A 13989-nucleotide genomic window follows, 5' to 3' on the forward strand; every position below is an offset into this window, starting at 1 on the left:
AGTTGTGATATGAACACTCAATACGCAGGAGCCGAAGGGATGTTGCCACAGATGAAAGGGAAGTTGACAATTCTGTATGAAAAGTCATCACGTGTGTCGTAAAGTTTTGTCAATAGTTTTCCTTTACCATCGATTTCTAATTGTAGGTCAAGATATGAGGCTGACTTCACAGCGTATGTAGTATCCTTTATCTCAAGTTCTTTTGGGTAGATGCGATGTATCAAATCCCCGAAATTAGGATTGTTGAAAGATAATACGTCATCTATATAGCGGAAACTGAGATTGAAGGATCTAGCCAAACGATGTTCTTTCTTTCTGATCAGATCAGCTATAAAGTCAGCCTCATAAGAGTGAAGGAATAGGTCAGCAAGTAAAGGAGCACAATTTGTTCCCATTGGAATGCCGACCGTTTGTTGAAAAACACGTCCACCACACTGGAATTCAATTCCAATTCAATATTGAACATGTATATAACAAAATTAAATTTTATAAACATTGAATTGTAAGGATATTTCTTTTTTTTTAATTTTGGAATCAATTCATAATCCAATTTTTCTTTTTTTTTTTATTGAGGCTATTGAAAATGACAATTGCCATCACAGGTGTCGAACATGAACGTAACCAACCATATCACATTTATTTGTTTATCCAAGCAACAAAATAATGGCGTCTGCCTCGGATCAGGGATATAGATCAACATTTTTAAACGAGCGAATTTTTTTTAATTATTAAACTTTATCTTTATTTTGTACAAACAACACAGTAGAGCTCCAAATTGTCATGATATGGCGGACATGGTAAAGATCCACATTTTGACCCCGTTGCATATAAGAGATTATGATTGTTGTTTGCTTCTCCACCAGCTATGAAATCCGGATTCATGTCAACACAGACGTAAGACGAAGCCCGATAGGTATATGCGTTAGATGCCAAACGACCATTGTATTCCATCGTCCAGCCACTGTAACAAGATTTACGACCCGGAATCATTACCTAACTTGTGGTATGTCTTTTATGACACAACGCGCAAGGAACATCCTCTTGTACGGCATTTGGACCAAAACTAGTTTCTTCAAATTCTGTGACATACAAATAGCTATGACCTTGGACGGTTTTGTTGCTAAGCTCTGGGTTATTAGGTAGACATAAATTGTTTGATGGTCCACCATAATGGCTTCCATCAGTGTAATTCAATTGTCCGGACATGTACCCTATAATCAGAAACCAAGTACATGTAATACGATTGTAATTGTTATCCAGGTTTCAATGCCTTACAAATGTGACGATGTCATGCAATATTTTGACCTCCGCGAAATATTTACCCCGTTAAAATATCATGATAGTTTGACACCCCTTGTATGATCTATGAATTCCAGTGATATTTTGACTCCCTTCTGCAAAAGGGGTTAAAATATCGTAATAGGGGTTAAAATATTGCAGCAGAAGGATTAATATATCATAACAGATGGGTTAAACATCAAAACAACGGGTTGTAATATCGCAGTAGGGGAAAATGATACAACAGGGGAGGTTTAGTTATCGCAGCAGAGGCTTAAAATATCATAACAGGGGGTAGATAGATTAACCCCCTCTCTCCCCACTTCACTCCTCCTTCCCCCTGCTATGATAATTCAACCCCCCTGTTGCGATATTTTAATCCCCTCTGCAATATTTCAACCTCCATTCTGTGATAAATTAACACCTTCTATGGAAGTATGTTAAAATAACCCATGGAAAATGTTTCTTACGACATATGGACCGTGGGGTTAAGATATCATATGATATTTTAACCTCGGTGTCAATATTTCTCGGAAATCATATGACAACGGGAATAACATCATCGATTCCTTTTGTTTCATAACATCAATTACAGAACCCTACATTCCAAATGGTTCTAGCAAATTCTTTTTTTTAATTCTAGAAATTCCGTTTGGACTCAAAATCTTCAAATTTGAAAAAAAAAACACGCAAATTTTATTAATGTCATAGTGAGGGTGTTTTTTTTTCTTTGAAGACACGAACTAATTACATTCCTTAGTACGCTTAATTCACCAAGTAGGAGTTTATCGTAATAGTTTCAGTGTGCATTTTATAGTTCCTTTATGTTGTATGAATACTCCTTGGTCAGTTGTTTGTTTGTTTGTTTTTTTATTTTTAGGTTGGCACCGACTTCGTTTCTACCCGTGATTCCAATGCATTTGATACTTTGATATTCGTATATTTTTATTCCTACCGCGTGAAGATTTAAACAATTAAGATGTTTAGGACGCTATCGTTTCTATATTAAAATATAATGTTAAAGAAGTTTAATACATGGAATATTAACTTTCATGATTTTCGCCTTTTTGTAAAACAACGAATTTCACTAAAATCTTTCATTTATGCTATAATAATATTCCCTCAAATGAAATTTTCACTCACAAAAATATAACAAACACTGCATTGGTTTTTCTCGCGATAACCCCTTTTGCCACTTACAAAATATAATATATGCAAATTAATGTGTTTTGATTTGAGGTTTTTTTTCTATGTGCTTTTCCGATGTTACAGTTTATGTTTTATGTTGCCTTTGTTATATGACTTGCAAGTGGTTCTGTGTATTCTACAAACCAGAATATACTAATTCAGCATCTACTTGACATAATGGTTTCCCCCAACGAACATAAGTGGAACCGTATTCTGAAAAAAAAAAGAGAAAGGACAATTTAATCTGCTGTCGAAGTTCATTCAATCTGAGAGGTTATAAGGCTATGAATTCGTTTCATTAATTTCTATTTTTTAAAAAAATCCTTTTGATTGAATAAAAGAAACATATGTTCTGTCACTTACCCTCTTTCACTTGTAAACGTTGGGACAGTGAGTTGATCAGTGCTTGTTGCTTTTGTAAAGTGTTTTCTAGCTGCTGCTGAAAACGACTGTTGATTAAATCCTGGTCGGTAAGAAGTAGACGTTTAGAATCACTTGAACATTTCGTAATGATACAAGACAGAATATGTACAAGACTAATCCAAATATTTGTCATTTTCAGCCTATTTAAATATACATGTACACTAATTAACATTACGTGTATGACACTTATTTCTTATCTAATCGTTCTTTTGACAATGTGAAAAATTGTCGTCTACAGATAGAAGCACCATGCAAAGAAAAGAATCTCATTGTAAACAGGAGACACGTTGTTTTTATACTAATATGTCTGTTTGACATAATTCGGGAAAACTGTTTTTGAAATGTCTACAGTTTTTGATCAATTGATCAATATTATGTTTTCGAAAGAAATAAACATTTTAGTAGATTGATTGTTATTATGCAAAGTACTTTACCAAGACCCAGAAATTGTAAACAAACCTATTGCAATTTGCCAACTGAGCATAAGCTGGCTTCCTCTTTTAATTATGTTCGACAGAATACATCAGTGGAATTAATCATGGAAAGACTAGTCCAGTATTTACCGCTAAAGATGTTTCAACATTATTCACAATGGCAATTATCAACTCTTGGTAAATATAATAACAAAATATTTGAAAAGATCATCACCTTTCCTTGACAAAAATAATTTTATTTGTTTAAATCATTTTTTGAAAGCACATTCAGAGAACTTAAAACTATACTACTCTAAATTTTTAACAAAAATAATGCCGGAAAAATGTATTCTCTTGTTAAAAAAATACATTTGTACCGTTTAGTCCATTATTTATCTCAAAGTTCCAATGACTCTAATTTGCTTGTGGGTTAAACTCAAGAGTATATCGAAAACGGAAATCAAATATGGTCGTGACGGAGTTCAAAATGATGACCATAAAACTTCTGTAGTGATGATTTCAATCTTGTAGCAAGATAACCCTGTTACAGTTGTCTTTATTGTAAGAAGTCTAGCAAGGTATGAAAAATCCACGTAGTTATTGCAAGTTCTGGAATAAGTTCTGCAATGTATAAAATCCCTACAATTTTAATTGATTTAAAGTCAATACGTCATCTATATAGCGAAAACTGATATCGAAAGATCTTGATGTTCCTTCTATTGGATCACTTCAGCTTTAAAGTCCAGCATCTTTGGTTTATTTGGAAGATGATTTGGAATCGTTTTTCTACAACTTTATGGCCAAACTCTACCAAGCTCTATGTATTTGTATCTAGACATACCGTCTTTTTGGAGAAACAACGATGTATAATGTTTTTTGAGACGGGATTTCAACTGAATAGTGGGAAAAGTAGTAGGGTTGAAAAATCATAGGTATTAGTGCTATTATGAATAAGCTGAAAATAATCTAGCATTGAGGATTTCGTTATGCCAGAGCCTGCCGAAACTACGTAGACTTTTTGTATCGCGCTAGAACTCTAACAAATAGGCTTCAGGAACAGGGTTTTGTTGCTACAAGATTGAATTTTTCACTACAGAAGTTTTATGGTCGTCATCATGAACTCGTGGATCGTTATGGTGTATCCATATGCACCATGAAAACTGACTTATTCAACAGGTCATGGTTTTCCTTTACTCGTTTGTCCACCCAGGACTTGACTTTTTATAAGCAACTCGGCGAGTGTTTCTAGAAAAGTAGAGGACGCTTACCCTACCGTTGAACCTGGTCCATGCTCCTAGTTTTTAGTGGAGTTCGAGTTGCTCATTTACTTTTGTTACTTTGTATGTATGATTTTAGTTGCTTTATGCTCTTTGTTGTGTATGTCTGTTTTCCATGTCTGGCCTTTGTCCCTGGATTACATTCTTTTGATTACCGCTATAACCTTGGTTCCCTTGGTTGCTCTTTCAGGGTCCACAGTGAATTGATACAACTACAGGAGTAACAAGTGTCGTGGTAATACTGGAGACCATCTTTTACAGTTGTGATATTGAAGTTAATTTATTCGACAGAGGCTTGTAGTACATTTTGCAGATCCAGTTATGAAACGTTGATTGTGTGGATTCTTGTTGATTTTTGGAATCCAGTTCATGAACAGTTTAGACCACAATCGTCGTCTATAGTAGAAAGACCATGTATATGGTTTTCCACTATCTCTTCATTTGATAGTGTGGTTATTACTTCTATTTTTAAAGGATCTCAAACCTCTGGGCTTTTTTTGCGAGTCATAATCATTTTTTATATTGGATTTCCAGTTTTATTTATGAAAAAAATGTCTGTCAATATGTCTGTATATAATATATGTTCTTTTTGGCATTTTAGGTGGTGTCTGCAAATTCAAATACATACATTGTCTTTTCCTATGTGTTAATGGATTAAGATTATTTCAGTATTGACAAAGATTATAGATGGCTTGTTTCTATATATACGGTATGCAAATCCGTTGAGGAAGTTGCATGTCAATGACATTTTCATTTTTTGTGTCTGTATTCATAAAGGATAGGCCATGGTTAGCTTAACGTTAAGTTAGACATATTAGTATGAATGACATTTTTAAGTACGCATTTATAGAACACAATTGTATTGGGTGTCCATTCCTACCCTAAATGTCGTAGCATATGCAAGTCGGTCACACATTGTATGCAAGTATTTCCTCTTCGAAAAAAAAGGTAATCCAGTATACAATCAAAGACTATATACTGATGCTGTTATTAAAAGAAGAAAAATTTCTCGGTAAACGCACCGTGAGAACAGATAAAATAAGACCTTTTTCTATGAATGTTTAAGTCAACTAAAATAATTGACAGATTTCCAAACAAAAAAAAAACTAAACTAACACAAACAAATCTTCAAAAAATAATTTGAAAATACATTTAGTTGTGTCAGCTCTGCTTCAAATTTAAAGATTTCGATTTAATGCCAGGCCCATTTACCATGTTCACAGCATTGTCCATGTGTGATTACGATTACAAAGACTAATTTGTAAATATATGTACAAACAATTTACATACAGCATCGTTTCTATTACTTCTTTCGTTTAGGGAACGATTTTTTAATAATTCTGTGCTAAAACTTTATTATTTAGTCAGTTGTCATAGCTTATTCCCCACCGACTGTTTGTTTGTTTGTTTGTTTGGTTTTTTTTGTTCTTGTTTTCTCTTGTTTGTTTTGTTTTTTTTTTCTTTGTTTTTTTTCATACCATTATTGTATGTCGGCCTGTTGAGTGGCCGCATCTTAATCGTATTGCAAAAGTCTCTTGTAATTATTTCTATTTCCTCTTTTAAAGTCGGTGTAAATATTGCTAAAATATACAAACACAATATCTCTACTTTAAAAAAAATGAATTATACAGCATTGTAGTTTTAGTATCAGTTCATATAAAATTCAGACATTGCTAAGGGGAAAATGATTAAAGGTGAAGCAAAAGCCCTAAAAAAATATTTTTTTTAGAAAATTATGCATTCATTTCCCTTTAAAATAAAAAAAAATAGACAAAAATCAAGAGCGATAACTCTTGCAAAGTGCCAATTCCATGAATAATCTATATATGAATCTGCTACTGAATTACAATCAACATTAAATGCTATGTATTTATACTGTGAAACATGGAAACTCAACATTAATATAGTGAAGACTAATTTTGTGATTTTTTCAAGACATAGAGAATACTCAATTATTCTATTATAATGAACAAATAGATGTATTACAAGATTTTTAATATTTGGGTACAGCATTTTCCAGAAAAGGTACTTTTCATATAAATTAGGCTATAGTTGTTCAACAAGTTAGAAAAGCAACGCTCCATGTTTTATGTGAAGCAAGAAAACTTAGTTTACCAATAGACAAAGATTTTGTATTGTTGCAATTATTTGACGCAATGGTTGCACATATTTTCTTATATGGTGCGGAGGTGTGGGGTTATGAAAATAATGACATAATTGAATCTTTGCAAGTATATACTCAAGATTAAAAATGTACGCCCATTTGTATTGTCTATGGTGAAATTGGTAGAACACCCATGTCTATTTGTACTAAAGCAAAAATGATGGTAATCCCAGTCCCTCGGTTAAAAGTCATTATAGCTTAAATTTACTTGAAAATTAGCTCTTCAAGTTTAATAATGATATTTAGTGTCATTCAAGTATGTAATAAAACAAAAATTGAAATAATTAGACCTCGTTTTATTGGTTATAATAATCTGCAGTATAATTTGGAGTTATAAGCGATCACTTCTTGTTGCTCCATCAACAACAGGTATGAAATCTAATTTTTTGTAGTATTGATACTTAAACATATCTACTTAAGATATTGAACAATCTAAAAATAGTTTAGGTTACTGATACAATGCTTATCAATCATCAAATGTTAAAAGTCAAGGTATTTAAGTTATGAATGACCATAGAAATGTTCAGCAATGCAGAGAGTATCCCAATCTTCTTGAAAGTGCAAAAGCATCATTAATGTGAATTTCTGAAATAGTTTTTCAGTATTTGAAAACCTGAACTAAAACGACTTCAAAATGTACACCTGCGAGTGTATCTTATTTGAAGGCTTCGAACAAATAATGGCACCAAGGTCGTTTAATTTTTAGATAATGGTAGACAGAATCATCGGAATACTTTTCCTGATGTGTGTCCGATGTAGTGGTACTAATAAATGCGATGCCTTTGATACAGACTGGTTTGATAAATTGATTATCAAGGCAGATAATATATACTACGGAACAGCCAAAGTTCAAAACTCTACGAGGACTGTATTTGAAATATTGTGTGTTTATAAGGGTGATAGGTCTGTGAACACTATGAACATTCCATATTTTGGTAAGATTATCTGATTCAAAAGATCACCTAAGAAATACCAACATTGATACTTCAAAAACATTAGTATTTACTTGATTCCCTAATATCTGTTTAACATTATGATTCATAGTCAATTTTGTGCAATTTTATAGGTATTTTACTGCACGCAAGTTTTTTTTATGTTGATCTATTATTTGTATAAACACATGCATTTAAAACCTTCTAAATCTTTAAGGTGTTTTATTGTTTGTCAGACTTACATTAATTCTGTATAGTTTAGATATCCACCGATTATTCAGTACAATACAATAATATTATATTTGCAGATCATGTATGTGGCGAAGATGTGAACGACCAACAGGAGTACGTTGTGTTTATTACAGATGAAAAACAAAACCACAATACCTCTGTTACTTCTGCTTTATTTACTCCTTCGTACTTGCTTGACGATCTGGGTATTATCTGTGGCATGATACCAAAACCTCCATTAGGTAAGTGACAGATTATATTTATGCATAGATGGTGTAAAAATTCTTAGAAACAATGTTGCTTCCACAAGCAATACTCGAGACTTGTGACTAAATTGTGTTGAGATAAATTTGATGAACAGTGATAAAGTATTCGAACATATAGGTAGTAACGTTATTAATGTTACCAAATGTTTTTGATTTTGGTCAAATTTATTTTCAGGTCACAATAGCGTAGATGAAATGTGTTGGGATACATATCTACTCGACCGGAATGAATGTATACATCTTGAGTATTAAATTAAGACTCCTCCATTACTGTGTGTCATTAAAAAAATATTTTCATCGTGATTCTTCAAGATTCCTTCCTTTTACCTGTTTTCTAACATGAATGTTACTAACAAACTTATAAAGCATATTACATCCATCATCAATGAAATGTCACATAAAGCATAAAGCCAGTGTATACTATAGTCTTTTTTTTGCTTTGTGTTTTCTTTTTTTTTTGGGGGGGGGATGTTGCGGTTTGTAGGAGTTTTCGTGGTTTGCTTTCACTATATAAGCCATATCCTTTTAATGTTTCATGACGAATTGTAGTAATTCATCGTAGCAAAGATCAAACGAATCTAAGAGTAATCAAGGGAACCAAGGTTATAGCTGTAATCAAAAGAATGTAATCCAGGGACAAAGGCCAGACATGGAAAACAGACATACACAACAAAGAACATAAAGTAACTAAAATCATACATACAAAGTAACAAAAGTAAATGAGCAACTCGGACTCCACTAAAAACTGGGAGCATGGACCAGGTGCACCGGTAGGGTAAGCGTCCTCTGCTTTTCTAGAAACACCCGTCAAGTTGCTCATAAATAGTCAAGTCCGGTGTAGACAAACGAGGAAAAGAAAACTATGACCCGTTGAATAAATCAGTTTTCATGGTGCTGATGGATACACCATAACGATCCACGAGTTCATGATGACGACCATAAAACTTCTGTAGTGATGACTTCAATCTTGTAGCAACATAACCCTGTTCAAGAAGCCTATTTGTTAGAGTTCTAGCGCGATACAAAACGTCTGCGTAGTTTCGGCAAGCTTTGGCATAACGTATGAGTTGTGATATGAACACTCCATACGCAGGTGCTGAAGGGATGTTGCCACAGATGAAAGGAAAGTTGGCAATTTTGAACGATATTCTTTCTTTCGGATCAGATCAGCTATAAAGTCAGCCTCATAAGAGTGAAGGAATAGATCAGTAAGTAAAGGAGCACAATTTATTCCCATTTGTCGACCGTTTGTTGAAAACCACGTCTACCACACTGGACAAATATGTTGTCGATTAAAAATTCCAGCATTCTGTAAACATCTTCCTCTGTATATTTGGAAGATGATTTGGAATTATTTTTTACAAAGTATGAGGAATCTCTACCTCGAACTACATATTTGAATCTAGGTGTACCATCTTTTTGGAAAAACAACGATGTATAATGTTTTTAAGTCGGGATTTTAACTGAGTATGGGGAATAGAAGTATATAGTGCTGAAAAATCATAGGTTTTAATGCTAATATATTCAGATAATAGTCTTGAATTGATAGTCTCCAAAAGATTTTTCGAATTTTCAGGATCCACATTGAATTAATACCACTACGGGAGTAACAAGTAGGACTGCAGACCCTCTTTGACAGTTGTGAGTATTGAAGTTAAAAGTTTTGAAAGAGGTTTGGTGGTACATTTTGCAGATCCAGCTATGAAACGTTGTTTGTATGGATTCTCGTGGAGTTTAAGAATCCAGTACATAGACGGTAAATCACAATCATCGTCCTTGGTAGAGAGACCAAAAGAGAATAGCGCAGATGTTGTTGGGCATGCGCAAGACGTGAAGACGTAGAAACGAGCACTCCTAAAAACGGTAAATCTATCACTGGAAAACTAAATAGAATCTAGCCAGAACTATTCACATGTCTGTATTATGGTAATGTGAGTATGCAAACGTCAATTATTACAAATTTGTGCCTTTATTGACTTATTAAGTAATAGTTCTAGTTGACTAGACGAACAAAGTAAAGTCATAATATAGAACAAACATGGCGAAATCTGTCAATCTAGATGAGGTCCTTTCATTGTGCAGTTCTCAGTCTAATCTTTCGACAGGGTCTAAAAGACTAAGCCCGGACAGCCCTGAAAATTTACCAGCCACGCAAAAACAAGAAAAACGACAGATACGTAAGCGAAATTGTGGTTGAGTCGGCGATCTTACAACTAACCCGGCTATACCACCTTACAAACCACAGGATAAACAAGCCAAACCACCAACCAACAAACCACAAGCATCTAAAAAGGACATTACAAGTAAAGTACTCGAAGCCTTAACCAGTCGTGATGTTATTAACCAAATTGTGCCTACCTTGTCTGAAAAAATAGGTGACAAAATAGCAGAAATGGTTGAATCACAAGTCAAAGCTTGTCTAGAAACTGAGATTCGACCACTGAAAGAGACAATTTCTCCAGAAAAAGAAACAATCGACTCTCATTCCCAGAAAATATGCAGTCAATTCCTCAAAATTCAATCCCTTGAGTCTACAGTCAACAAACAAAAGGACATCATCAATGAACACGATGCTGAGCTTAATTTCCAGCATAAAAATATATATGAACTGGAAAGCAGGATAGAAAATCAGGAACAATACTCTCGTAGAACTAGCCTACGATTCAATAATATTCCTGTGCCTGTGGACAATAGGGAAGAGTAGTGCACCCTGTTGACGCTGATCAGCTTGTGCTCGATGTATGTAACAACAAACTAGGACTCGGCTTAACAATTAATGACACTGGAAGGACCCATGTAATTGGAAAACCCTCCAATGGCAAGTCCTAGGTAATTGTTAGGTTCGTTTCATATAGAATCCGACACCAGCTTTATTCCAACAAAAAAACTACTGAAAAATGATCCAAATGGTTCGGTTATCACTGAAAACCTCAGTCTAAATACTATCAGATCCATACGATTGTTTATAAATAAAACCACCCCCTTGAATAGAAATATACCTTTTTGTGCTAACGTTAGGGTAGTCGATGAGCATGCGTAGAGCATGCTCAATATACACTTCCGCGAGGAAAATTCTTTTGTTCTACCCAAGCTCTACCTCGCGGAAGTGTATATTGAGCATGCTCACCAACTTACCACAAAAGGGTCTATTTGCCGCTTTTGTTTACATTTCAAACACCCTTGACCTCCCTGAATATGCTAATTCACTTTGCTTAATTTTCTTTTTCTATGTGCCATGTAAATTTTCTGTGCAGCTCTAAATGAATATTTTTTTTCGGTGTTTCTTACCAACTCTTATCAGATTTCACTAATAGCTTTTTATATAATTTTTCGTAATTAATAGAAAAATCCGTCGGAAAATAGACCACCCTGTTCACATTTCAAATACCTTTGACCTTCCTAATTATGCAAATTAATTTGTTCGATTACATCTAGTCATTTAAAGTTATGGTTGAATAGCTTTAGAATATACCCTTGGTCACTAATTTCTCTTTTACCACTTTGCCTATTTGAACTTGAGAACCTGAACTATGATTTATGCGTGTAGTATACCTGCCGATTTGGCATGTCATTGTATGAAAACATAAACGTCATTTATTTTTGAAATTAAGAATTTTTTTATGTATGTTCCGTAAAGTACAGTTATTCATCATAGTAAAAGTATTTATCATAAACAGAACTACATGTATGTTCCGAACTTTTTCTTTTTTGTCGGGGTGGGGGATGCGAAAACTCCTAACAAATTAGAAGTCATTCCATCTTTTCAATTTAGATGGTGATCAAATTTTGTTGCCAATAGTAATAGCCGTACCTCATATGAATATAATCAAAAAGATCTTATGAATATCTTTATGTGTACATATATCAGTACTTACTTTATTATTATTACTGTTATTACTACAACATTTGTTAGCTTATGTTGATTACTTTATATAATTTATGTTCCAATGTAGCAACTCGGCAAAGATTCGACTGTGCGTATTTACATTATACATTTGCCATTTTCATGGAGTCCATATCTTAAGAGATGTGTACAATTCATGTGCGGCAATTTGTTTGGTTTTTTTTACCACATCATTTTCCTTACTCTGATTGTTTATTTTGATAAGTGTACTACCTTTTCTTACTACCTTTTCTTTATGTGTGATGTGAGTGTACTGATTCTGACAGACAGAAATGTTGCTGCTCCATATTGCTTACCTGTACTAATTATCGCAACCAATGGGTAATAGTGTTGAAGCGTACAGGGCAGCAATAGGACTGTTTGATATCAGCAGGGGGAATCTTAAGCAAAGTGTTTTGATACACAGTAACTTTTCTCCGTCGTTCGTTACAATATTACTTACCAATGTTAGGTGTTCAATTATCGTGGTCTCACTTCCGGACTTACAATCTGCTGCACCAAATATTAATGTATTATTTCTACTATATGTACTGCACTTTATACTTCTCATAGGTAATGTTGAGCCAAATCCTGGTCCTCCGAATCATGACAATATCCATATTACTGAAAATTCGTTATCTATTTGCAACATAAGTATCCGTAGTGTTCGAAATAAATTAGAATTTTTTGGAAAATTTTGCGGATGAATTTGATATTCTGATAGTTACCGAGTCAAAATGTGACGATAGCATAAACGATTAATATCTTGAACTGTAATCATTTTCAAAAAATGTGGTCCGTAAAGATCGGAATAGAGCTGGAGGTGGAGTATTAATCTACTCCAAAAAACGAAGTAAGTATATCCAAATTAAATCACTTAGAAAATCAAGTAGATGAAATTATATGGGTAGAAGTTAAATCACGTGGTCTACATTGTCTTCTGTGTGCCACTTACCGACCGGAGTGGACAGGCTATTGGTCACGATTAAAGCATGCTATTGAATTGGCGTACCAATGTAATCAAAATATTATCATTGCAGGTGACTTAAACTCTGACCTCCTCGTCATAAACAATAATAAGCTAATAGATACAATGAACATTTTTAATCTAAGTAATGTAATAGATAAACCTACTAGGGTAACTGACCATAGTCAGAAGTTATTAGACCCCGTCATAATATCTGAATCCTTAAATTCTTTATACTCGGACGTATTAGATGTTCCAGGAAACATCAGTGACCACGATGCCGTAATAGCACTAGTTGAATGTCCTAAACCGACTTTTCGATCGTTCAAACTGAAAATCTGGCTATATGATCATGCAGATGTCAATAAGTTTTCCGAGATGATGCGCGATACAGACTGGTTTGAGTTGTTTGATGGGAAATCTGTCGACGAAATATTTACTGAAAGATTTCAGACAATTGCTGACGACAGCATACCATCAACACACGTTACCATCCGCAGTCGTGACAAGCCATGGTTTAATAACCAAATTCGTAAAGAAATTCGTATAAGAGATAGACTACGGAAAAAAGTGGAAAAGTTTGGACGCGATTCCGATAAAGCACGCTATAAAAACAAAGAAATAAAGTTAACAGTCTTAAACAATCACTGAAAGAAAAAAATGAAAATAATTTAGAACCTTAAACAATCACTGAAAGAAAAATTTGAAAATAATTTTGATAATATTATCTTGGAACGCACATCAAATCCTAAGGCATATTGGAAAATAATGAAAATTTTAATCAAATCAAACAATGGTTCCAGTGTAGAAGCAAACGCTTATAGAAACGAAGATAAGTGTAACCTATTAAACAAGTATTTCTCATCGATATAAAAAAATTGATGATGATAACATAAATCTTCCTGACTTCCCAAGTAGAACTCATGCTAAACTTGATATACCAACATCAACTTTACAGGACATTGTC

At 33.9% G+C, this 13989-nt stretch overlaps 1 protein-coding gene and 1 pseudogene across 2 annotated transcripts; one reads left to right on the forward strand and one right to left on the reverse strand.

Moving 5' to 3' along the window:
• Positions 1-610: 610 nt before the first annotated feature.
• Positions 611-3096, reverse strand: LOC148619009 (uncharacterized; annotated as a pseudogene). The gene is made up of 3 exons (XR_015921506.1): positions 2830-3096; positions 2611-2679; positions 611-1211 (listed from the first exon to the last, which is right to left on the reverse strand). The product of XR_015921506.1 is annotated as an uncharacterized LOC148619009 (transcript).
• Positions 3097-7073: 3977 nt separating this feature from the next.
• Positions 7074-10987, forward strand: LOC148619010 (uncharacterized). Its single transcript, XM_088578490.1, has 4 exons — positions 7074-7112; positions 7450-7678; positions 7984-8148; positions 8348-10987. The coding sequence occupies exons 2-4, from the start codon at positions 7453-7455 to the stop codon at positions 8422-8424; spliced, it is 468 nt and encodes a 155-aa protein (XP_088434616.1). The 5' UTR covers positions 7074-7112; positions 7450-7452; the 3' UTR covers positions 8425-10987.
• Positions 10988-13989: the final 3002 nt, after the last annotated feature.

The sequence above is a fragment of the Perna viridis genome, chromosome 4 (assembly GCF_037379345.1).
Source record: "Perna viridis isolate PV_CMFRI_1.1 ecotype Kerala chromosome 4, ASM3737934v1, whole genome shotgun sequence".
Lineage (NCBI taxonomy): Eukaryota > Metazoa > Mollusca > Bivalvia > Mytilida > Mytilidae > Perna > Perna viridis.